The sequence below is a fragment of the Neolamprologus multifasciatus genome, chromosome 2, assembly GCF_963576455.1.
Source record: "Neolamprologus multifasciatus chromosome 2, fNeoMul1.2, whole genome shotgun sequence".
NCBI lineage: Eukaryota > Metazoa > Chordata > Actinopteri > Cichliformes > Cichlidae > Neolamprologus > Neolamprologus multifasciatus.
The window spans coordinates 29,513,695-29,538,379 of record NC_140440.1 but is presented as its reverse complement, the minus strand read 5'-3'; the positions used below and the strand labels follow the sequence as shown (position 1 = coordinate 29,538,379).

Below are 24,685 nucleotides of genomic sequence, written 5' to 3'. Positions count from 1 at the left end.
AGATGACTTTATGTCATCCATAAGGGATGCATTTGACATATGTTTCACATATTATAGGCCAACAAGTTACTTATAGCAGTTTAAATACGAGCAATCAGTTTTTGGCAAATACCGGAAATCAGTTTTTGGCAGACAATCACTTTTTGGCACAACACCGGGCCGCGAGAGTTGAGGCTCGAGTGTGAAATGTATGGTTTTCGGGGTTTTTATCGGTTTTCAGCGTTATTTTGTTATCGTTATCATTAACTCAGTTTTCCTGGGTCTTTTCACGTGTGTTATGAATAAATCTTCTTTTTCGGTACCGGTACTAGTTTTATTTTGATGTATTTATCCGCGACACTTTAAAGGCCGGTCTGTGAAAATATTGTCGGGCATAAACCGGTCCGTGGCCCAAAAAAGGTTGGGGACCGCTGCTGTAAAGGACTATTCAAAGATTCTGACCAAGTTCAGGTTTGTCGGAGTGCTTTCTGTCTCACATAATTCTGTTCATTACATCCAAATATTCTACAGTGCTCGATTCCTCAGTGTGAACTCTGGCACAACGCATATGCTAGTGGACCACATTGCACGGTCAAAAAAAAAAAGTGTCACGCTCCTTTCAAATCAGAAGTGCTTTCATCCGACAGCGTACCATTTCGCAGATATTCCGGCTTACAGCCCAAGTCAGTCATAAAACACCAGAAAACACACATTATTACACATCCCAGTTTTTGTACAGCATCCTTAGTATCAGGGGAGCAGTGGTTACCACCATTGCCTCACAGCAAGACAGTTCTGGATTTAGATCCAGCTGCTGCTCGTTAGCCTTTTTAAAAAAATTATATTGCTGGTAGTTCTAAATTGGTAAATGAGCCTTAGCCCTGTGATTAGAGCAGTGTACCCCGACTCTAGGCTAGAGATATGTTCCATTCACCCTGCAACCCTGAATTATACAAGCTGAACATAATGGCTAGATTGATATCCTTAACCTATTAAATAATTCATCTTCTACAGTGAAGGTGAACCTTCAAAAGATGTGGTTGGTTTCTAATACATGAGACAAAATTCCATATTATAGCTTCAAGGATAGGCCTTTGTTTTTAGCATCCAAATATTCTTTAGGTCCCTCTATCAAAAAGGTTTGCATGATCAAAGTTCAAAAAACACACCACTGGAACAAGTTCAGTAACATCCATTCATTCTCTGCACTCACCTAAATCCCTCATACACAGTAGCGGTCCTAGCCTGTTTGGCTAGGACCCCCCCCACCCCCACCCCCCACCCCACACACACACACACACGAAGAGAGAGACGAAGTATGCATTGTATGCAAACGGCTACTAAACAGACATCATAATTCGTCACACAATGAGAACAGGACAAATCAACAATTGACACTGACTAATTAATATTATATTATTGTATATATTGTTTGGAGGTTAGTCTGTTACTGTTACTATTTTTACCATTTCTTCTTGGAGGAACTGTAACCCACATAATTTCCTTAGGGATTAAGAAAGTATCCTGATTCTTAATGTTTTAGGATACATGACCTGCCATTATCCAATGACACATCTGCTTACCTGTATCTTTTGCTCGTTTCTCCTTGTAGGAGTCATAATTAAATGTATTGAATTTTAATGATCACTTGGTTTTCATTTGTTTGGTTGCTATGGTGATGTGTAACGGGAGTCACGTGGGTGCTAGCGGCGACATTAAGAGGGCGTTGTCAGTCTGTCTTTCACTGGTTTGATTTTGACAGAGAGGAGGGCTGGGTAGCCGTAGTTTTTGTTGACCGCAGCACAACGAGTTTCCCCTTGTTGCATTAGAGCCTGTGATGTTTTAAGAGTTTGAATCGCGAGCCGATCACATTGCTCTGTAAACTTTTCAAGCACTTTAATAAACAAGCAAGCAATTCCACCTCTGGCATTATTGCGTAAAGTTGACAGGCAAATAGGCAGGCTCAGTCCCCGGCCTCTAGCGACTGTGGAAGTCGCTACACTCCTCCTCTTCTTTTCTCATTTAAAAAATGAGAAAAGAAGTTTAAAAACGGGTTGTGTGTGAGACTTTAGACCAACAAAATATAAAATATACATTTTAAATTGTTATTGATCCCTTTACCCCTGGTCCTAAAGTGTATATTTATTTTCTTACTCTTCTTATATATGTTGTTTGTTTACTCACACTGTTGTAACTGGAGCCTCGTCGTCTCGTCTCTCTATATACTGGACTGTATGTAGCGGAGATGACAATAAAGTTTACTTTGACTTCAGCAGCGAGCAGGCGCACCGAGGGCTCTCGCGCTCACTTTTCTCATATAGAATTTTGAAAAAACATCGGTGCAAATTATAAGTCTGTATTATAATGTCTGGTGTTTTCGTGTTTGTTGGTTTGTTTGTAATTTGTTTTATTTTGCCAGTTGGTGATTTTTGCTGCTCCAGCCAGCCAGCCAGGCCGCCGCCGCCCCGCCCTTTCCTCCCTGTGCCGCAAGCAGCAGGCGCACCTTGCAAACGGGGGGCGCCCTTACTCCCAGCAAATGGGCGATAGAAAACCAATGCCATTCCCAATATGCGTTGGCATGATGTCGGGGCAGCATGAGAACGAGCCGTGATGCCGCCCCCACCACGATGCCGCCCCGGGCAACCGCCCGTGTCGCCCGTATCTAAAACCGCTACTGCTCATACAGGTTTGAGGTTTCACAGCATTGTTACGACTTTAAAGCTAATGTGCAGTTATAAGAGATAACTAGCTTACCTGATTATTTTGATTCAACCATTTTTCAACACAACACTGAGTTTCATACAAATTGCACTAATCACTCTTTCTCTGTTGCTTGCATTAAACTTCGACTGCTCCAGGTCTTCATGGTTACTCAAAGCAGGTGGCTGAGGGAAGAGCTGTTTGAAATACAGAGGCGAATGGACCAAACCATTCATGGATTTTCTTTGTGGTGAGTTTAGTTGTTATCCCTGTGATTTTTCCCCTTTGCATCCATAATGGTTTGCTCCACTACTCTAGGTTCATGGTGCTCTAGTGTGTTTTAGCTCTCTTTGTTAAAGTGAGGTTTTGTAAGCAGTAATTTATGAGCAGTGTTTATTTAGTTTGCCCTATTTATTTGCTAAATTTATATGTCTTGCATGAAATATTATTTTTGATGCTTTTATTTAATTTTGATTTAAATAAAACCCACTTTTTCAACAGCACAGCTTTGCCTGCTTGGTCCCCTACAGTCACTGAGACAGCCTGCACTCAGACTCCAGAGATGATTGATTATAACCAGATGGTGATTGATTTTCTGTCAGTTTTCTTTAGTTTGAGGTTGTTGGGAAGGATGGAAAATGGCGACAGTGACATTACAACAAACAAATAAAGTAATTGAATTTCACCAACATGTGATTTGTTTGTATTTGCATTTTTGGGTGTGGGATGCCAGGATGTCACTGTTGCTAAAGCAAACGAGAAAACACAGCACATATTGTTGTGTGATCTATGTCAGTTACAAAACATACTGTTTAAGGTCATTCTTATTACCTTATTGTTTTTGTATCAATGGGTTTCTGCTGCTACAGCAAGTTAACGAGGGTGTTATGAGAGGGCAGAGATGTAAATGGAAGTATTACTATAAAAACACATATATATCATCATCACTACTCATCACAAGACACAGCTCACACACTCATGGCTTGACACGCAACAAGCTTGAGCACACTTCCTGAAACCAAAGCTTTCTATGTGCATGCAAGTGGAGCCATAGCCTCACTGGAAAGATGACCAAAGGTCTTAAAGCACATGACCTCTTTCTGGTCACAGTCCAGAGTCACTATAGTAAACATCCCGGTAGTCAAAGTGGACTCAAACTCTAATGGTGACCCTAGGTGACATGATACACAGGAAGTGAGTGTAACAAGTAAAGAATGATGTGCCAGCGTACATTTTATTCACTCGAAGGATGATGATGCAGAACGAGAACAAGGGCACATTTCCGTTGACTTTCACATTTCTGTTCTGCCGCTGTGGCTCAAACCTCACCAATGAGAGACAGATCAAGTTTCTACCTCTACCTCACAAATGATTAAGGGAGTACAAACACCACAGTTATCATTGTTTGGCATGAATCCCAGTCATATCCATGACACACAAACTAAATGTATTTGGTGCGTACCTTTTCTCCTAGGCCCTCCATTATATGCTGGCTCACTGCAACCACAATTCAAAGCAGTTGACAGCTGGCATGCTGTGTCCAGTGTCCAGCCTTTTATTGACCCATCCCAGCATTTTGAGACATGCTACATGAGCTAATATAGTGCTGTGCAAAGTTCTTGAGCCAACGCTCATTTCTTTATAATTTAAGCCAGAATTTCTCGTAATTGTTTAAATTAGTCTTGAATAATAGTTTCCAAGGCTTTCTGGAAGTTCTTCTTTGAACATTTGCTGCTTTTTCGCTTATTTTCAGTCCATTCTAGTCCATGAAATCTTTGTTAAGCCACTTAATACTGACCTATGAGTCAAGTAGGGCCTATATAAAAATGCACCTAACTCAAGTGATGAAACATTGTTGCAACTACACATAACAGACCTTTTAGTAAAGAACCAATTTTAAATTAGATATTAAGGCACTTTCTTACAAGCAGCCTGATGCAAAACAGATATTTTGTTCCCATTCCTTTAGTCAAATCTATGAGGAATGCCAAAGCGAACACAGTTTGATGTGCATAAAATAGTAATTAATTAAGGGGCGACTGTGGCTCAGGGGGTTGGGAAGCGTATCCGTAACCAGAAGGTTGCCGGTTCGATCCCCGGGCTCTCTGTCCTGGTTGTTGTGTCCTTGGGCAAGACACGAGGCGATGGCGCAATCTGTCAGTCTGCCCCAGGGCAGCTGTGGCTACAACTGTAGCTTGCCTCCACCAGTGTGTGAATGAATAGTGGCATTGTAAAGCGCTTTGGGTGCCTTGAAAAGCGCTATATAAATCCAATCCATTATTATTGTTATTATTAATCAGAAATGGTCTCAGTGGAGGAGCAGCTGTCACAGAGCCATTTTTAAATAAGGGAAATGTCAAAAAAAGGATGAGGTATGCCAAATTACACAAGAACTGGACTGAAAATCAGCAAAAGGTCTTGAGGAGTGATGAAATTTTATTATTTAGTTATGGATGGGCCTCACGGGTCGAAGTTCACCCAGTAAAGTCACTGTGGCCCTTCAGCTGAAGTCTACTGATACACATTAACACTAAGTTACAATAATTAATACAATTTGGTAATGAAAAATGTAAACATCCATATTGCTGGTGAGCTCCGTTATAATTATTCAGTTAAAAGTAGTTTAGTGCTTCTGCAGCAGTCGTGGTAACTAGCATGGCTGAGGATGACACTGGGCGGGCTGGTCTATGCAGGTAAACTGCGCTCTTCTTAAAAACAGCCAGCGTTCACAGGACAGTATAACAAGCTAGCACTCGATTGGCAATAAAAATATTAAATAGCATCAAAAAATACACATAGTAATCTTAACATTAAAAAGTTCTCTTAAAGAACTAAACCCACATCAACATCCATCGAGCGCTGATTCGACCAGTGCTGCTTACAGCCTTTGGCCTGCCCACTGTTATTTTCTCAAGACCCAAAAACATGGTTGACCTGAGGCAGATTTTGGAGGGTTTTTTTGAGTTTTAAAGATGAGAAGCTCCTCTCTCCAGAGTGACTGGAAGAGTTAAAAACAGACGAAAGGCAACACTAACATTTCCAGTTCCTTGTAAATGTAACCAAACATCTAGCTGGGAGAAAGATCCACAATCCGGAAAGGCACAATAAGCAGCACTGACCTTCAGACAGCTGCCACTGTATCAACTCTGACTCCTGGCCATGTGTGCTCGACTGACTGCCTGCTAAGTTAATGTTAACTGGCAAAGTAAACAAAAGAAACAATGTTGTGCGACCAGAAGTTATGTTATTCAAGTGTCACTCCCCAAAAGTTAATAATAATAATGTCACTGCAAACTTTGACCACCACCCACCAATCAACAACTTTACAGATATTGATGAATGGATTTTGTTACAGTTTTTGTTGTAAGCTAGGCTACAACAAAGCTAGATTTTCATCTGAGTCTGCAAAAAAAAAGACAAGGATGCATTTCACTATAAGATCAGATCACCAAAGAGGACTTTGGTAATAATGTGCTTCATAAAAGTGATGCTGAAGCTTTTTGAGTGTATCTGGAAGCTTAGAAATTTGTCTGATTATGAATCGAACCAGGTGCAGGTGTCATTATGGTTGCCTTTAGGGTTATGAGCTTTAGGAAAAGTAAATGAGTGTCCTGATATGAAAACACATGCATGTATATGATTATTCATGTGATTGGATATAAACATACATACATGCATAAATCAGTATTTTAGTGTGAGTCTTCTGCAGAAAATGATCAATCCTCAGACGTGATGGAAATCTGTGTGTGTGTGCTGTATTGCATAACAGGCAGTCAAACACACTCTTCAATCGTGCCAGTCTGATAAGTGCCAACATCAGCAAACCGTTGGACAGGAAATTGTCACATGTCATCGAATTTATATTTCTTTAAAATTCGATCCCCAAATAGAGAAACCACGGGACATCACACTCACTACTTCCTCTTTCTGAAAAAGTTTAGGTAAAAGAAAAAGTTGGTGCCACATGTGACTTATGAGATTAGCTGGTGACAAAAATTCTAAACATAGGATTTTGTCACAAGATTTACAGTTTTATTCTTTAGCTTATGTGTACTGTTCCAAAATGCTGGCGAGTTTTGGCTTGCACAGTGTGCGGCTGTCAGGTTGGATGAGGAAGCTTCTCAACTGAACAGGTGTGACGTTTGTTTGTGACTTCTGAAATCTGAAGTTTGGCATTTTGCCTGCCACCAGGATGTTTTTAAGAACCATCAGTCACGAGTCAGGGGGTGGATCTGACTGTTGATATGGCGGCAACTTCTCAATAACAAGTGAGCTTGAACCTAAAGCACAATCTGCTTTATTTTCCACTGTGGTGTAAAAAAAAATGATGATCATGTTGTAGTAAATAAGACTTAAAACTATCGACTGAAGCCGTAACCAATCAGGAAAGTATCTACTGAGTTCGTAAATCAAGTGAGCATCAGGGTAATGTTGTCATAGACTCCTGCACAGTTGAAACAGCGTCACTTTTTCACACCAAGAGGCCAAATCTTTGTTATTGCATGCGAGGGAGTCAAAATTGAAGTGAATGAGAGTACCTATGACTGAATGTGAAGGTTCACTGGTATGAATGAATCAATGACCATGTGACCTTTGGCAAACGGACAAACACAGACCTAGTTAATGTTTAAAAGTTAAAGAACAGTGGTTTTTAACTCTTTCCCCCATAAAGATGACATCTGACAACATTCCCCCGCCCACCCTTAATGATGAATTTTCTCACTTCAGTATAAATCACTAAAGATGAAAGATTTCAGTTTCTGGGATTTTCCAAGGCTAGCTGCAGAGGCAGAGATCGCCCTCACAATTCTGATGCAGACCCAGACTTTTTTTTATAAGCAAGCCTGAAACATGACCGAAACTGCTCAGTTCAGAAAACAGCTTCAAGAGTTACTCCTATCAGGTTTTAAAGAGTTCGAAAGATGCTAAAACTCTCTAAATAACAATCTGTTTACTGACAACAAAGCATTCATATATGCATAATTGATGCTAATCATTTTTAGTTTAACTCGGTGGACATATCTGAACACCAAGAAAACCCTTCCACACACATGATCGATGATGTACAGTGGGGCAAAAAAGTATTTAGTCAGCCACCGATTGTGCAAGTTCCCCCACTTAAAATGATGACAGAGGTCAGTAATTTGCACCAGAGGTACACTTCAACTGTGAGAGACAGAATGTGAAAAAAAAAAATCCATGAATTCACATGGTAGGATTTGTAAAGAATTTATTCGTAAATCAGGGTGGAAAATAAGTATTTGGTCAATAACAAAAATACAACTCAATACTTTGTAACATAACCTTTGTTGGCAATAACAGAGGTCAAACGTTTACTATAGGTCTTTACCAGGTTTGCACACACAGTAGCTGGTATTTTGGCCCATTCCTCCATGCAGATCTTCTCAAGAGCAGTGATGTTTTGGGGCTGTCGCCGAGCAACACGGACTTTCAACTCCCGCCACAGATTTTCTATGGGGTTGAGGTCTGGAGACTGGCTAGGCCACTCCAGGACTTTCAAATGCTTCTTACGGAGCCACTCCTTTGTTGCCCGGGCGGTGTGTTTTGGATCATTGTCATGTTGGAAGACCCAGCCTCGTTTCATCTTCAAAGTTCTCACTGATGGAAGGAGGTTTTGGCTCAAAATCTCACGATACTTGGCCCCATTCATTCTGTCCTTAACACGGATCAGTCGTCCTGTCCCCTTGGCAGAAAAACAGCCCCATAGCATGATGTTTCCACCCCCATGCTTCACAGTAGGTATGGTGTTCTTGGGATGCAACTCAGTATTCTTCTTCCTCCAAACACGACGAGTTCAGTTTATACCAAAAAGTTCTACTTTGGTTTCATCTGACCACATGACATTCTCCCAATCCTCTGCTGTATCATCCATGTGCTCTCTGGCAAACTTCAGACGGGCCTGGACATGCACTGGCTTCAGCAGCGGAACACGTCTGGCACTGCGGGATTTGATTCCCTGCCGTTGTAGTGTGTTACTGATGGTGACCTTTGTTACTTTGGTCCCAGCTCTCTGCAGGTCATTCACCAGGTCCCCCCGTGTGGTTCTGGGATCTTTGCTCACCGTTCTCATGATCATTTTGACCCCACGGGATGAGATCTTGCGTGGAGCCCCAGATCGAGGGAGATTATCAGTGGTCTTGTATGTCTTCCATTTTCTGATGATTGCTCCCACAGTTGATTTTTTCACACCAAGCTGCTTGCCTATTGTAGATTCACTCTTCCCAGTCTGGTGCAGGTCTACAATTCTTTTCCTGGTGTCCTTCGAAAGCTCTTTGGTCTTGGCCATGGTGGAGTTTGGAGTCTGACTGGTTGAGGCTGTGGACAGGTGTCTTTTATACAGATGATGAGGTCAAACAGGTGCCATTCATACAGGTAACGAGTGGGGGACAGAAAAGCTTCTTACAGAAGACGTTACAGGTCTGTGAGAGCCAGGGATTTTCCTTGTTTGAGGTGACCAAATACTTATTTTCCACCCTGATTTACGAATAAATTCTTTACAAATCCTACCATGTGAATTCATGGATTTTTTTTTCACATTCTGTCTCTCACAGTTGAAGTGTACCTCTGGTGCAAATTACTGACCTCTGTCATCATTTTAAGTGGGGGAACTTGCACAATCGGTGGCTGACTAAATACTTTTTTGCCCCACTGTAGTTGATGCATAAAAATGCAGTTACCTAAAGTTTATAGGACGGTAAAGAATCTTCTAATTTCATTTTTTTTATTCCTTTCAAGACCACAACCACATTCTTCAGATAAACATTCAAAAATAAAGAGCTGTGGATTTTGTCCCAATCAATAATACTGATATAGACTTGGACACAGATATCTTGGCCTCATATCTTAAAAGCCAGAACGATAACAGCAGGAAGAGCAAAGTAGCAATAGTCACCCTTTTTGTTTGTGACAACAGGAAATGGGTGTTGTTTTAAGACAGACTTGCAAAATTAGGAAACTATTCTTTAAGCACACATACATTCACACACCGTCACTTTATTAGTTACACTATGCTAGTACCTTTTGCCTACAGAACTACCTTAATTCTTTGTGGTACAAGGTGCTGGAATCCCTGCTCAGAGATTTTAGTTCATATTTACATAACATCATCACACAGTCGCAGCAGAATTGTCTGCTGCACATCCATGATGCACTCCTACATTGAACCACATGTGAAAAATGCTCTTTTGGATAAGATTTGGTGGCTTTATAGGCCATTTGAGTACAGTGAATTTCTTAAATGGTGAGTTATCCTGCTGTATCCCTTTATGACCACAGTGTACCCATCTTCTGATGGGAACACTGTGGTCATAAAGGGATGGACATGGTCAGCAATAGCGTTCAGGTGTTTAAACAATGCTTACTTGGTAGTCCAAATGTTGCAGCAGAAATCGATAGTCATCAGACCAGGCAATGTTTTTCCAATCTACTATAAGTACTATTCAGTTTTGTTGAGCTTCAGTTTTCTGTTCTTAGGTGAAAGGAGTGGTACCTGTTGTGATCTTCTGCTCCTGCTTCAAGGTTCTGCATAACTTGCTTTATAACCACTGTTTATTTGCATTACTGTTACCCTCCAATCACATCACATCAGAATGACCGTTCACCTCTGACCTCTGACATCAACAAAGTGCTAATGGTTTGTTTGTGCTCTGGCACAACCCCCAAAGGCACTTACATCACATAAGTCTGACCACATCTTTAGATTAGGTCAACCTTAAAAATCGTTACATTTAAAACAATGAGTGTAGTTGCATGTGATTCTACTAATTAGCTCTTACTCTTTTTATTTGCTGTATGCGCTTAAAAAATACAAGAGGCGTCAGTGTTTTTTTTAAGCTGTAATCTATTACAGACAGTGTCTGCTCGGTGCAGTGTCTGCACAGCCAGACCCGTATGATGTTGATGCTCTGTTTGTGTGCATACACAAAACTGCAGGCAGGCCTGTCCTCATTAGAAAACAGCTTCGAGTCTATTTTTAGTCTGCAGCTTTGTCTGAAGTCTTTGTAAGAGGGGATGTACACTTACGTGATATTGTGATCTCCTGCAGCGATCCCATTGTCCATTAAATCCACACATTGTTCGTCCTGTAACATGAAAGCAGCCTGGAGAAAGGACTCGGGAGGATTCTGCGCTCTCACACACCCTCTTAGTATATGAGTACTAGCTGGTTTGCTGCTCCCAGCTCTGGTCTTTGCTCAGGTCTAAATCCTCTACAAAAATTAATTTCTTAAAAAGAATCCAATATTTTAATTAGAAAAACTTGAAATACTTATTAAAACTTGCATTTGCTCGTCTTCACTAAATTCGACTCCTTGTACTATTCATCTGTCTCATCATGAACTAATAGCTATGTGTTTGATATACGCTAGCTCATGAAGTGTGCCTATGGTCCTTTTGCGCCACCGTGTGACCATAGGGGGGGGGGAAAGCGCTGAATAAAACGTAACAATATTGTGTTCCTCAGGATTATAGGATATAGGATTACATGTAAATAAGAATAAAGCCTCACTGGTTTGCATGAGATCCGTCAAAAGTGTGGGAAAACTGGATAAATGAATACATAAATTAAGAATAAAAACAAAAACAACAAATCATTTCTTGCGTTTTTGATACTGACACGTTTACTTCTTCTTGAATGACCTATTTTCACTTAAGAAAACGAGTCAGATAATTGCCTGAAACCACATTTGATCATTTCCCCTCTATCTCTAACTATAGCTGAGTACTTCTTCCACTGACATACATTGTAATGTACTGTGATGCTGAAACATCCTCTTGGTGTTTATGTGTCCTTTTCTTCCCCGTTCTCCAGCTGTTTCCGGCTCCATAGCTGAATGTTTTTACTGGTCAATCTTTTTGTTTGCGTGTAGTTGTTTACTTCTTTTATCATTCTCACTCTAACTCCAATTCTCTGGTCCTCTCAGTGAATAGTTATTGAAAGGGATTTCTTCCCCTCCCTCCATCACTAGTACTACATTGGTGTGATACTGTGATACATTATTTGTGTTTTGTTTTACATTTTTTATATTGACGCTGAAATTTTCAAACAGATTAGAAATCTGATCAAAGGTGATGCTGTGCCTCAATTCACAACAAAGATCAACAGAGCAGTGAGAGGAGAAAAAGGTGCATTAATGGTTGGATTAAAGTTGCATTTGCTTTCAACAAAAAATATAATCATCATCAACAACAACAAGAAAAAGAACAAACACAAATTAAAATGTGTTATCTTCATTCAAACACCTGAGCAGTTTACGCTGAAGCGTGATTCACTTTTCAGGCAGGTGTTTCTTTTTTAGTCATTAGGCTCTGATTGGTTAAGACTGCTCTCTGGCAGCATTTATAAGCCTTCACCTCAGACAACTTTATTGCTTGTAGCTTTCAGAATGATGACAGCAGATTACTTCTTGGGGTATGTGGCAAGTGTATTTTAATTTCTGATCTTCTGGCCTATTATAGTTACTTAATGATCTTTTACAAAAAATTTTAGGGGTTCAGTCCTTGTCTTGCTGATTGTGCATATATGCAGCCTTCCTCTTGAGAAAGGTAGGTGAAACTTTTCCATATATACAAACTGTATTGCTTAACTTCTATTAATGTTTCCTTCTCCCTCAGGCTATTATCCAGGCACTCCTTACCGGAGAGGTAACACAAACACTGCAGGTAATGTTGCCCCACATTAACTGGGGGTACTGTTCAGCCTGCAGCTTATAACCAGTGAAATATTTCACGAGTTTAAATGTGCATTGCTCCCATTACAAAAAGGCATTCTGCTTTCTCGTAGGTTCAAATGTTGGTGCTTCCCCCAGTAGCAGTAACACAAACACTGCAGGTAATGTTGCCTTGACTCGGGGAGGACCTTATGCATACCCATCCTCTGTGGTTGTACCTTATAATGCTCAATATGGAGGGGTTGCAGTGCAGCAGCCTGGTGTCTCTCAATATGCTGGTGGTAATGTTGCCCTAAGCCAGGGAGGACCTTATCCATACCCCTCCTCTGTAGCTGTGCCTTATAGTGCTCCCAGTGGAGGTGTGGCAGTGCAGCAGCCTGGTTTCTCACATGCTGCTCAAAGTGTGGCAGCACCATACACCGGCTCCAGTTACTCCGCTCCTGCTCAGGCAGGAGGAAGCACAGCTGGCTCTGCACAAACTGGGGCAACTTCTAAACCTGCAGCTGGTACCTACTGTGATGATGCAGTATAAATGCAATCATTAGGATCTCCTGACCCGAATCCTTGGTAACCTTGGCTTAAATTTTGCTGTTCTTAGAAATCAACTGGGCTGTCCCACCTCCCAAGCTCGGTGAGGAATCGTCACCCAACCCTCAAAGCCTTGCCTCTGGCACAGCTGATGAGCCTGGTGCTCTTCTACCACCAGTACCTGCATACCAACCAGGAGAGTTGTCCCACTATGAGAAGGCTGCAGAGGCTGGGGACTACCAGTCGGAGACAGAAGAACTAGGTCGCAGGACTGTCCCAGCTACGATGGAGGCTTTTGCTGCTGCGGGTGGACTGGCATCCCCAGGCTTTGCCACAGGACAGTTTGGAATGGGTGGACTGTGGGGTAGTCCGTATCCATCTTTTGACTTCTTGTTCCTGACTGGCCAGTACCCTGTGGGCACAGTCAGTCATTTCAGCCAGGACTACGAGCAGGGACGAGACTACTCTCACAGCACTCACTACCTGAAAGACCACTACTACCCCTACCCCGGCTTTGCATGGGGCACTGTTGGAGCAGCTCAGAGCCTTCAGACTCCCAGCTTGTATGTGAGCAGTCCAGTGGTGGGAGGTTATTACCAGGTTGGAGCACAAACAGTACCTGCGTCTTCCTACACAGGTGTTAAGCAGGTATGTTTCCTAATGTCTAAATTTTACCACAACTGCATGTTGTAATTGTACTTACACTTCCCTCTTGTCTTTCAGATAAAATACTAGCTGAATCTAATCGGCTTACTGAACTGGGCAAAACAATGAACTGGTTAATGCTGCAATAGGAATGACTCTATGTGATACAATAAACTTGGTTTTCAGTGTTTTGAAACAGTGACTTCAGTCTCCTCTGTAGTGAATGGTAATGAAGCTTTACACCCACCCTTCCTTGCTACTCCGGCAAGGCTCTAGTGCCTGTTCACATGTCTGTGGCTAAATGCCAATTTCTGTAGTCAGCCTTGGATACTTAATGGTTCAGTAGTCTATAGCTTCTAGTATTTTTTTCGGTCTCTGATACAAAAAGCAAGACCCTAGTGGAAAGCCCCAAGGATTTCCAAACTTGGGCAGACTTGCACAAATTTTTAAAACCCTGATCAACTAATTGGCATGAAAAAAAAAGTTAATAATTCTAGGTATTTAATTTCCCACAGAAATTAAAGCACTTTACATAACTAAGACATGTGTCACGTTGGGAGCCGGACTACACAGAATTCCTTTTACTAGTTTGCCATACCAGTAGTTCCTTTTCCGGTCTTAAAGTGAGGAAAAGTAAAATTTGTGGCATGTGACTGGCTTGCAAGTTTCAGATTCTGTTGGCATAAAAACATGAACATTTGTATTGCATAATGTTGCTGCATCTGAGTTATAAGGTGGTGTCAATGTTTATATTATGCTGCCCCCAAGTGGCCAATAAATCAAGTTTTAATAACGCTCCTCTACACAAACTTGTAGCACAGATGAATGCTGTGATTTCTGTAACCAGCATGTCAAATGAACATGCAACAGTTTGTCGTCAATGATTTGCAGACACTTTCACACAGGTGTTAACAGCATTTATAAATCCACAATCCTTTCTACTCTCTCGACATGTCCTCAGCTCCATGTGAAAGACTAACAGCAGCTGTGCATTACAGCTCCACTTTTCACATTAACCACCATTTATGACCTGCAGGCCACATAAGACCAAAACAAAGAGGAAGACTATTTTGCTGATTTTTAGTTCCATCTTTATTTGTGGATTACTAGAGTAGCTTTGCATGATGCAGTATAAAATAATCCTTATTTTTATTATAGTGGTCTTGGTGCACCTCTCAAGTTCATTTCCTGTCTGCAACAAGAAATTTCAGTTCCCTTCCCCCTCCCTTGAAATTAATTTCCTTTGGACTGGCTGCCTCTAGCATGCAAAAGCTTTGAACAGCATTTGGGTGGGGCTTCTTCTGAACTCACAGCCATAGACGTGTGCCATGAGATGGCCATATCAATGATATCAGTTGTCATTGAGATAATATGGAAATGAGCAACAACAAAAAATTGTTTGAACACTGACTCATAGAGATGACTTTCACACATAGTGCCCTCAAGATTTGAAACTTTGTAAATATTTAATATGTTTATTCACCACTGTAACTGTAAATGAATGATTAATTTTATTGGCACATAGACAGACTCTTTATTTTTAAGATTTGTGTTAAAGCTCACCTTTTCAGCTCCACCAAGGCTGTTGTTCGCCTTGTCAGGTATCTCGGGCTCTGGAGGTGTATGTTTTTGATTTGTGGTTTTTGTAGGGTTTGTTATTTGTTTGTTTACTTGTTTCTCACTTCAGTCCAAACCCCAGTCTTCTTTGTGTATCGTGTGTTGTCTGGCTTTTTCTTTGCTCTTCATTGCTGCGTCTCACTGTTCTGTAGCATCCTAGCTAGTCGTAGCAGGCGTCTATTTCTCTTGGATGTGTATTCCTGTTAAAAGGACGTTTGTCCTCCCTACTTTTGCCAAGTATTTTACCACATGGGATGATATGATCCTTGAGGTTATTGCTCTCATATTGTAGGGCTTACCTTACAAAGACTACCATGAGTCACTTGTTGTGAACTGCTGCTTCTGTCTGTATGCTGTTCAGAGTGAGCCAACAGCAAATGTAGGGTCTGGTTTTGGAGCTGTTCATATGTTAACTGTAGTGACGGGATTTCCGGCTCTTTTTAGAGATCCGGCTCTTTCGGCTCGGCTCACTAAAAAGAGCCGGCTCTTTCGGCTCCGAACCGGCTCTTCAGGTTGTTTTGTTGCTTTAATTATTTAATTACTAACAATAATATAAAATTATGCAGAAAAGGAATTACTAATGTAAAAAAAGTGGTTTTATTTATATATGTTTATATATGGCCCCTAGAGACAAAGCACGTACAAACTCTAAAGCATATACAAACTCCAAAACACATTTCTAGCGTTTACTGAACTTCCAAAACAGAGCTACCCAGATCACTTAATTACACAATTGAAAGCATGTGTGTATTGTTTGTGTATTTATAGACAAGCACTCATATTTATTCAAATAATTTAAAAAAAAAGTTCATTTACCTGTTACTACCACACACCAAATCCGGTTGTTGATACTTCCTGGCTTGTGTAGCCACTAGGTAACAAAAGCTCAACACTGCGCCCTAGAAACCTGGAGCACTTCGTCTTTTGTACGTGATTCTGAGTTTTTACGTCTTTTGGAGTTTGTACGTGCTTCTGAGTTTTTATGTGTTTTGGAGTTTGTACATGCTTCTGGGTTTTTACGTGTTTTGGAGTTTGTACGTGCTTCTGAGTTTTTACGTGTTTTGGAGTTTGTACATGCTTCTGAGTTTTTACGTGTTTTGGAGTTTGTACATGCTTCTGAGTTTTTACGTGTTTTGGAGTTTGTACGTGCTTTGTCTCTAAGGTCCACCATAAATATACTTTATTTATTCACTCCACATAAAATGTAATAAATAAATCATATAATACAAACTATTCTAATCGGCTTATATATATATATATATATATATATATATTATACTAATACAACTATTTACATTTTAAACTTATAACTATTTAAATTTTCAGCTTTTTCCTTTTAAACAAAATTAACGTGAAACAACACAAAACACTGCAAACCACAACACAATTAAATATAAATTAAAATATTAAAACAAAAAGAAGATGCACATTCTCTGTCATATGGGCCTGCATGATTTCTGAATCCTTTATCATCTGCAACTGAAAATAGCGGATGATTACTATACCTTTCTAATGTGATGTTGTTGTCCCTCGCTCTCTTTCTCTCTGGCTCTGTTCCTGTGCTACTGCAAGTGTAACTAACGCCCCTCCCCCCTCTGCCCAGCGCAAAGTACAGGCCGCGCATGCGGAGTTTAGCGGAAAAAAGGGCGAGAGAGAGGGTGAGAGAAAGAAAAAAAACAAAAAACCTCACGGCTCCCAATAAGGAGCCGGCTCGCGTCGTTCACTTCAAAGAGTCGGCTCTAAGAGCCATTTCGTTCGCGAACGACCCATCACTAGTTAACTGAACTAAATTATTATAAGAGATCTTCCCTTTTTCCCCATCCCCATGTGCTGCTCAAGAGCAGGGGTCGGTTAACCTTATTCTATTTCACCTATATTTTCATGTGAAAATACTTTATTAGTTGGTCTTAATCTGTTCTGAGGTACTATATTCTGCACTTGTGGCATGTGATGTTTTTTATAAGGGTCACTATGTTATAAAAAATATATAGTAATTCATTTTAAGCAGTTTCATTGTTTATTGTTATTGTGAACAACAGCTGTACATTATTGAGATTTAAGCTCTGTTTATGAGAGATGGTTTTAGGACCTACATGAGACAAATTATTTTATTTCCCATTAAAGTGAATTTTAATTAAACTTAATTTTTATTGCACATTTCTTCCTAACAAATGTATAATGTCGCTGAAATGTCCAAAAAGCTAGAAGTCTAATAAGGGTTGTATTGGCTCAGTGTTCGCACATCTCACAGAAAAGGTCAACAGAACAGTGAGAGATGAACTGGATGCACTGATGATTAGCGTAAAACTGCTTAGATTTCCACAAAAATGGAATCATCTATCCAAATAACAAAAACAAATGCAAACGAACTCTTGTTATTTTTCAGAATTCGATGTCTACACCATCTGAGATTGTTGTAGGGTATTCAGCAGCTCCTCGCACCTAACAGGTGTAACCATGAAGTGAGAATAATGAGTCTGCAAGCAGGTCGATCTCAAAGCTTTACATGTCACAGACGTGGCTCTGTTTTTACCTGGGAAATCACTGCGGTAAGTTATACTGAACGCTTAACCTGGTTAAGCCAGGTTATGTAGACAGTTTCCATCTAAAAGTGTTACATTTCCACTGATTCCTTTATTTACAGCATGTTTAAGTGCCCTAAAGACCGTCTGTTGGCTAAATATGTTTTATATGTGCACACTGTTAAGCTGTACCTTTAGTACCTTACTAACACCATAAATAAAACCCAGCTGTAGTGACATGTGATGCACAAAATGTATAAATGTTTTTATACTTATACTTCATCCTATACATTTCTGCCACATGAATCACTTGTCTTATTTGCATCAGTGTTGCATTTTAAATCTTTATTTTTCATACTATTTCTAGATTTTACCATCATTTTATTTTCATCATCTGATAATGTCTCTGATTGGACTCACTGTCTTCATATAGAAATTGTTGAAGCCCAGTTGATTGCCTCTTTTATGATACTCGTTATCTTCGGCTGTGTCCCATTTCAGGGTCTGCACGCTTGAAGTACACACACTACGCGTACTACATAAGGCGCGTACTAGAAGTACGAGAAGTGCGGAAGTGAGAGGCTTGTGAAATGGGACGGTATATGCTTCGTCGCGCTGTTCAGGTTCCCTAGCAACCATCATACTAACCGCGAGAAACGTTACATACAGCTTTGTTTGACAGAAATGAAGGAGAAAAATGTTTTGTCATGACATCACTTTGATTAGTTGAGTATCTGAGGCCATGGGACTGTAAAACATGATTGTTGGCTTCATTTCTGTACTGAACAGTCATTTAAGATTAGCTAGTAAATAACAATTAGCTAATGTAGGTCACGAGACTAAAATCATCTCACTGTGGTATTGTAAATATAATATGGCCAATATTATATTGTCAGATTTATGAAATATATATATATATGCTTTAAAACCAAGTTAACACTGTAAGTACAAACATCACTAATGTCACACAACTTTGCCAACATGTGGCCAACAGCAATGTTTTAATGTTCTTCGTTATTAAACATTCGCACATAATTAAGTGACGTCATGTTCAGTACTTACTTTTGACAGTTCACTCTTCGGCCGCTCCCTTCTGCCATATAAATAGCTGCAACTTGAATCTTTACTGAAGCTCAGTATTTGACACAGAGTTCACTCACATGTGCTGTACCAGTGTACCTGCACATGTGATGTGACAAGTTATTTGATTTGAGAGTTCAAACTCACTGCTGTAATAACTAATAATGATTAGTATAATAACTATAATATTGGCCATATCATATTTACACTGACTTTAGTCTCATGAACAACATTAGCTAATTGGTATTTACTAGCTAATCTTATATGACTGTTCAGTACAGAAATGAAGCCCAACAATCATGTTTTACAGTCCTGTGGTCTCAGCCTCAGATACTTATTAAATCAAACAAAGCTTATGTAGAAACAAACAAATGAACAAAATATGTTCTCCTTCATTTCTGTCAACCACACGTTTCCAGCTATCGTGGTTGCTAGGCAACCTGGGCAGCGCGACGGAGGCTAGACCGTCCCATTTCACAAGCCTCTCACTTCCGGCCTTAGCGGTCTTTGAGTACGCGGCCCTTGAGGACCGTTGAGGCTGCGGACCCTGAATTGGGATACAGCCACAATGAACTCTAAATGGTGCAATCTACCTATGCCCACCTCACGTGCCTAGCCCAAGCGGCCGCACCTGCACTAAAGCAATAAAACAAAGCATAAAACGTTAAACAAATTAGTAAAAGAGATCTACATAAAACAAATACACTCCAAGTTACTGTTCTTTATAAAAGCATCACATAACAAACAGACAGCATAAGACAAGACAGCAGCAGCATGGCACAATCCACTCTCTAAAGGGCAATACTAAAATGAGTAGCTTTCCTGAGGAGCTCTGCAGTGCTTAGCTGCCTATAATGCTCTCAGCCCCCTTAGATGGGAAAAGACTGCCAAATGCCTCCGTGTGGTAGTGAAGCACAGCTGTTTCTTATATTCTCTGGCTCTTCTGTGAGCTATGGCGGAGCTTCCTCAGAGAGCGGGTGGGTGAGAGCAGGTGGGTGAGGAGGAGAGACCCGAGACGGCCACCGAGTGTCAGGTGAAGTGATCTTCAGGTAAGAAGTTATGACCTGCAATCGATCTTTTTTCCTTTGAAAACGTGATTAAAATCATGTTGTAATGATATTCATATTATAATAGTATAAAATAAAAATAGATACAATTAAAACTATGCATTTTCAAACAATAAAAAGACAGCTGCCCAACGCAATTTACAATTCCACTATTCCTTCAGTCTCACATTCACACACTGGTGGAGGCAAGCCACAGTTGTTGCCACAACTGACCTGGGACAGACTGACAGAAGCGAAGCTGCTATATCGCGCCATCATCAGTAGGCGGTAGGTGAAGAGTCTTGCCCAAGGACACAACGACCAAGACAGAGAGCTGGGGATCGAACCAGCAACCTTGCAGTTACAAGATGAGCTTCCCGACCCCCTGAACTACGGATGCCCTACATGAGTGTTAGGACAACTTATGTATTGCAAGTATGCAGTACTAAGAATAACTTGATGTTTCTGACTTTGCATTATGAATTGTTTACCCACTGACAAACATTTCAAGTTCTACTAAATTAAAAAACAATTTGTGGTAACCTGATTATGATTCATAAAGAATAATTAACAACACTTCTTGTAATGGTGTTAAAATCAGCCCAGCTTTTATTTTCAAATGCAAAAAGTAAAAGAAAATCAGCCAACATACTGGACACATAATTGTCAGCATAATTGTTTATTGTTCAACACAATAAACAAATATACTGTCACCATTGTTACTGATATTGAAAGCTTATTGATAATTTGTTAAAATGTAGCGAGTAAAAGCCACCGAGTAACCGCTAAGAGCCCAGAATAAACGGGACAAGAGGGTCAATATCAGTCAGATATGTTAAAATTTATTTTAAAAGAACACAAAGGGTTTGCAAAAAAAAAAAGCCTGAAAACATCAAAATGGAAAAGGTCACTAACGACCACAAGATAGTGTTATTGGTGCAACCTGCCAGCAATGCAACTATCACCTGAGGGCTTGCTCCACCCCGGTGGTCCCAGATGCTCGTTGCTTTAAAAGAAACAAATCCACCCAAAGAAATACGAGCCCAACAGAACACTTATCGCATGCACTAAGTGTTTTAGTTCAGGCAATAATCGGTGGCACTAAAATCACTCTTAATAAAACTTATTCACTGCAAATCCACACAGAGCACCTCTAAAAGCCCTACGTCCCCTAAGGTAAGAGCCCAGCTCACGGATTGCACATTGCCCGACTAATATTGCACCAGCCCAATAAAAATAAAACCCAGCATAAAAAAAAAAAAAAAAAAACAGTTTTAAAATGTGACCCTACTAAAACCAAAAACGCAACAAAACAGGAGGAGGAAAAAACAGTGACAAGTTCACATGTGCAGGAGGCAATACAATATAAATTAGATTGTAGTGCATAAATATACTTTTTTTAATGTCAAATATATTAAGTTAACATACCTCCAGCAGACAACTGTGTTTGCTGCACACCCGGCTTATCTTGGCTTAGCGTCTAAAATCACTATTAAAAACATAAAATACAATAAACATCAAATACATTTCAACAAAATTTTAAAAAGCACTAAAAGAAAAATTGCCTGCACCTCGAACCTCTGCAGTAGAGGTTTAAAACAACCATTTGTATGGCAGACAAAACTTCTCAAGCTCCTCACCTACTCACACAACCATTGTTCATAGACGCTCGTCAGTGGAAATGAAGAGCACCTGCTGCTACTTCCTCTTTTATACCCTCCATTGTGTCCCCTGGGTCCTAAAGCCTCCCCAATTACACAAGTAAAGAATGCCCTCTCACAAATGTCATGTGACAACCTCATTGGCTTACAGAATTGTGATGTCACACACATTTAGAATCTTACCACCACTTTGATCCTAAAACCCTTAAATAGGCGTGAGACGCAACAACTTTTAGTCCGTTATTCGCAGCATTTATGTTTGCAGCATTCAAACGAACGTTCGCCAGAGAAGACTTTTTTGAATCCTTTTCAGAGTCACTGTTAACAGATTAGAAACATGTCTCCAAGAAAACAGAAAAAAAGAGAAAACGTAAAGCCCAGCGCTCCTCTTTGCAATCGAGAAGACGATACTCAACTGCAGAAGATGTGCTCGGAAGAAATGCGTGAGGAAAATCTCATGAACAATCACAATACGCGACACCCGCTCCAGCCAGAGTACACCAGTTACGTCTGGGAAAGTTTTTTTAAACAACGAGCGCAGATTATCTCCCTGACAGAGCAATATGAGAGAAGGACCGCTGAAGTAGATAGACTGTTCAGCCAGCTTCTTGAAAAGGAAGATATTCAAAAGGAGAAAGAAATGGAACTCCTAGACATGCGGGGAAGGAACTTTGAGCTCCAAGCAAAGCTTAATAAAGTACAAGAAAAACCAACAGAAGAAATCCTCCAACAGAAGAAAAACGAGAAAGACAAGGAAAAAAAGATTCAGGAGCTGAGTGTAAAGCTTGATGAAGCTCTGCAAAAAAATCAAGAACTCCTCCAAGAGAAGAAACAACTGGTCATAAAACTCCAAGGCACTGAGATAAATGAAAAAGTGCTGAAAGGAAGGGTTGAGTTTCTTCAAAAGAAAGCGCAAAAGACCATGAAAACGGAAGATACGGATTGCAAGCTTCAGGACAGCGAGAAACACAAGGAAGCCTTGCAAATAAAGCTTGATGAAGCGCTGCAAAAAAATCAAGAACTCCTCCAAGAAAAAGAACAAATGGACATAAAGCAGCGCAAACTGCAAGGCATGGAGGAAAAGTACAAAGGACTTCAGGCAAAGCTTGATAAAACACTGAACAAAAATAAAGAGTTGCTTCAAGAAAAAAAGCAACTAGAAATTAAACAGAAAGAAATGGACTCCAAGCTTGAAGGCGTGGAGGAAAAATACACCGCGCTGAAAATAAAGCTTGATAAAACAGTGCAAAGAAATAAGGATTTCCGACAAGACAAAGAACAGCATGACACGAAACAGAAAGATCTGGATTGCGAGCTTCAGAACATCAAGAAACACAACCAAGGTTTGCAAGTAATGCTTGATGAAGCTCTGCAAAAAAATAAAGAAATCCTTGAAGAGAAAGAAAAACTGGACATAAACCAGAGAGGCATGCAGGAAAAATACGGAGCGCAGCAGGTAAAGCTTGATGAAACGCTGCACAAATATCAAGAGCTGCTTCAAGACAAAGAACAACGGGAAATAAAGCAGAAAGAAGAAAAACAAATTCTCCAGGACTTTGAGAGGAAACACCAACAGCTGCAAGACCGTTATAACAAACTGAACTCCAAAACAACTGAGCTGGAGGGGGAAAAGAAAAAAGTGCAAAAACAATGCTCAGAGATGCAGAGTAAGCTCAGTGACATGCTGAGAAAAAACACGGAACTGGAGAAACTTTCCAACAAGTTGAAGTGCAAAAACACTGAGGTGCCGATGTTAAAGCAGCAACTAGAGAAAACAAACAAAGACCTGCAGTGTACACTTCAAGAACTCGAGAGAAGTCAGCAGCTACAAGACACACACAACAAATTACGACAGAGTTATACAGAGATGCACGAGGCAAAGCTTATGCAGGAGGCCAAATGTAAAGAACTGAAAGAAAGGCTCGAAGAAAAACAAGCCAAATTAGAAGAAGTGGAGACAACATGCAGGAAACTTGAGAAGGAAAATACACAAACAATTGATGAGTTAAGAACGCTCATCCTAGAGAAAAAAGTGCTCGTGGAAAAGATCATGGAAAGGAAGAAAAAACGCTTCTGCTTCTTCTGGAGAAAGAGCACTCCTGCTTTTTCTACTTTTTCTACTTTTTCTTCTTCTGATGTGACCCCGTCTTCCTCCTCCACCGTTGCATCGTAATTTTCACCTCTGCTCTCCTCTCCCTTTCTCTCCTGACACCTCTCCCTCCCCTATTTCCCTTTAACTCCTAACACCTGTCCCATCTCCCCCCTCTTTCACCCTCACCCCCAACCAGTCCCGGCAGTTGACTGCGCCCTCTAGAGCCTGGTTCTGTCATAGGTTTCTTCCTTTAAAGGGAGTTTTTCCTATCCACTGTCGCACCCAGTGCTTGCTCAGAGGGACATTGTTGGGTTCTCCCCCCTCTCTCCCCTTCACCCTCACCCCCCAACCAGTCCCGACAGATGACTGCGCCCTCTAGAGCCTGGTTCTGTCATAGGTTTCTTCCTTCAAAGGGAGTTTTTCCTATCCACTGTCGCACCCAGTGCTTGCTCAGAGGGCATTGTTGGGGTTCTCCCTTTCTCCCTTTTTCTATCCCTTTCCTTTACCCTTTTCTTACCCCCCTTTCTATTCCCCCCCTTTTCTATTCCCCCCCTTTTCTATTCTCCCCCTTTTCTATTCCCCCCCTTTTCTATTTCCTTAATAATTTAATAATAAACACAATTGGCAACATTTTAAATGTGTCTGATCAACGTCTTCATTCAAGAATGAATTGTCTTTCTCACGGAGTCATGTGTATTTTGTGTTTTCCTCGGGCTGGTGATCCCCGCGGTCGTTCAGCCCAGGAGTCCAGAGTTTTAGTGTTTTAATCACATTTAGTGTTACATTTCAGATCACCACAATAGGATATCCATAATTTAGGATTCAGGCATTTGTTTTAGTTCAATTTCTTTTCTTTTCTTTTCCTTTGACAACGTGATTAAAATCATGTTCATGTTGTAATGCCATTCATATTATAATAGTATGAAATGAAAATAGATACAATTAAAACTATGCATTTTCAAACAATAAAAAGTCACTCCAGAAAAGAATTAAAAGTCAACTTAAAAAGAAAAGAAAACGAAATTAAATATATACAGCACTGTGCAAACGTTTGGAGCCTCCACTCATTTCCTTGAATGTCAATATTTGAAAAATATATAGACGTTGCTGAGGACTGAGGACAGCA

The 24,685-nt window shown here is 40.4% G+C and overlaps 1 protein-coding gene and 1 long non-coding RNA gene across 3 annotated transcripts; both read left to right on the top strand.

The window, feature by feature from the left end:
• Window positions 1–1,138: 1,138 nt before the first annotated feature.
• LOC146524720 (uncharacterized) lies at window positions 1,139–3,268 on the top strand. Its single transcript, XR_014875659.1, has 3 exons — window positions 1,139–1,216; window positions 2,673–2,929; window positions 3,181–3,268. It is a non-coding gene; the product is annotated as an uncharacterized LOC146524720 (long non-coding RNA).
• Window positions 3,269–12,031: 8,763 nt separating this feature from the next.
• Window positions 12,032–13,737, top strand: LOC146524719 (uncharacterized). 2 transcript variants are annotated; one of them, XM_085169755.1, is made up of 7 exons: window positions 12,032–12,109; window positions 12,188–12,243; window positions 12,313–12,360; window positions 12,482–12,529; window positions 12,701–12,874; window positions 12,967–13,544; window positions 13,620–13,737. In XM_085169755.1, exons 1-7 carry the CDS (start codon window positions 12,084–12,086, stop codon window positions 13,629–13,631), a joined length of 942 nt encoding a protein of 313 aa, XP_085025881.1. In that variant the 5' UTR covers window positions 12,032–12,083; the 3' UTR covers window positions 13,632–13,737. The 2 variants fall into 2 exon arrangements, with proteins under 2 accessions (XP_085025881.1, XP_085025871.1); XM_085169745.1 differs by having other exon boundaries at window positions 12,482–12,874.
• The last annotated feature ends 10,948 nt before the right edge of the window (window positions 13,738–24,685 follow it).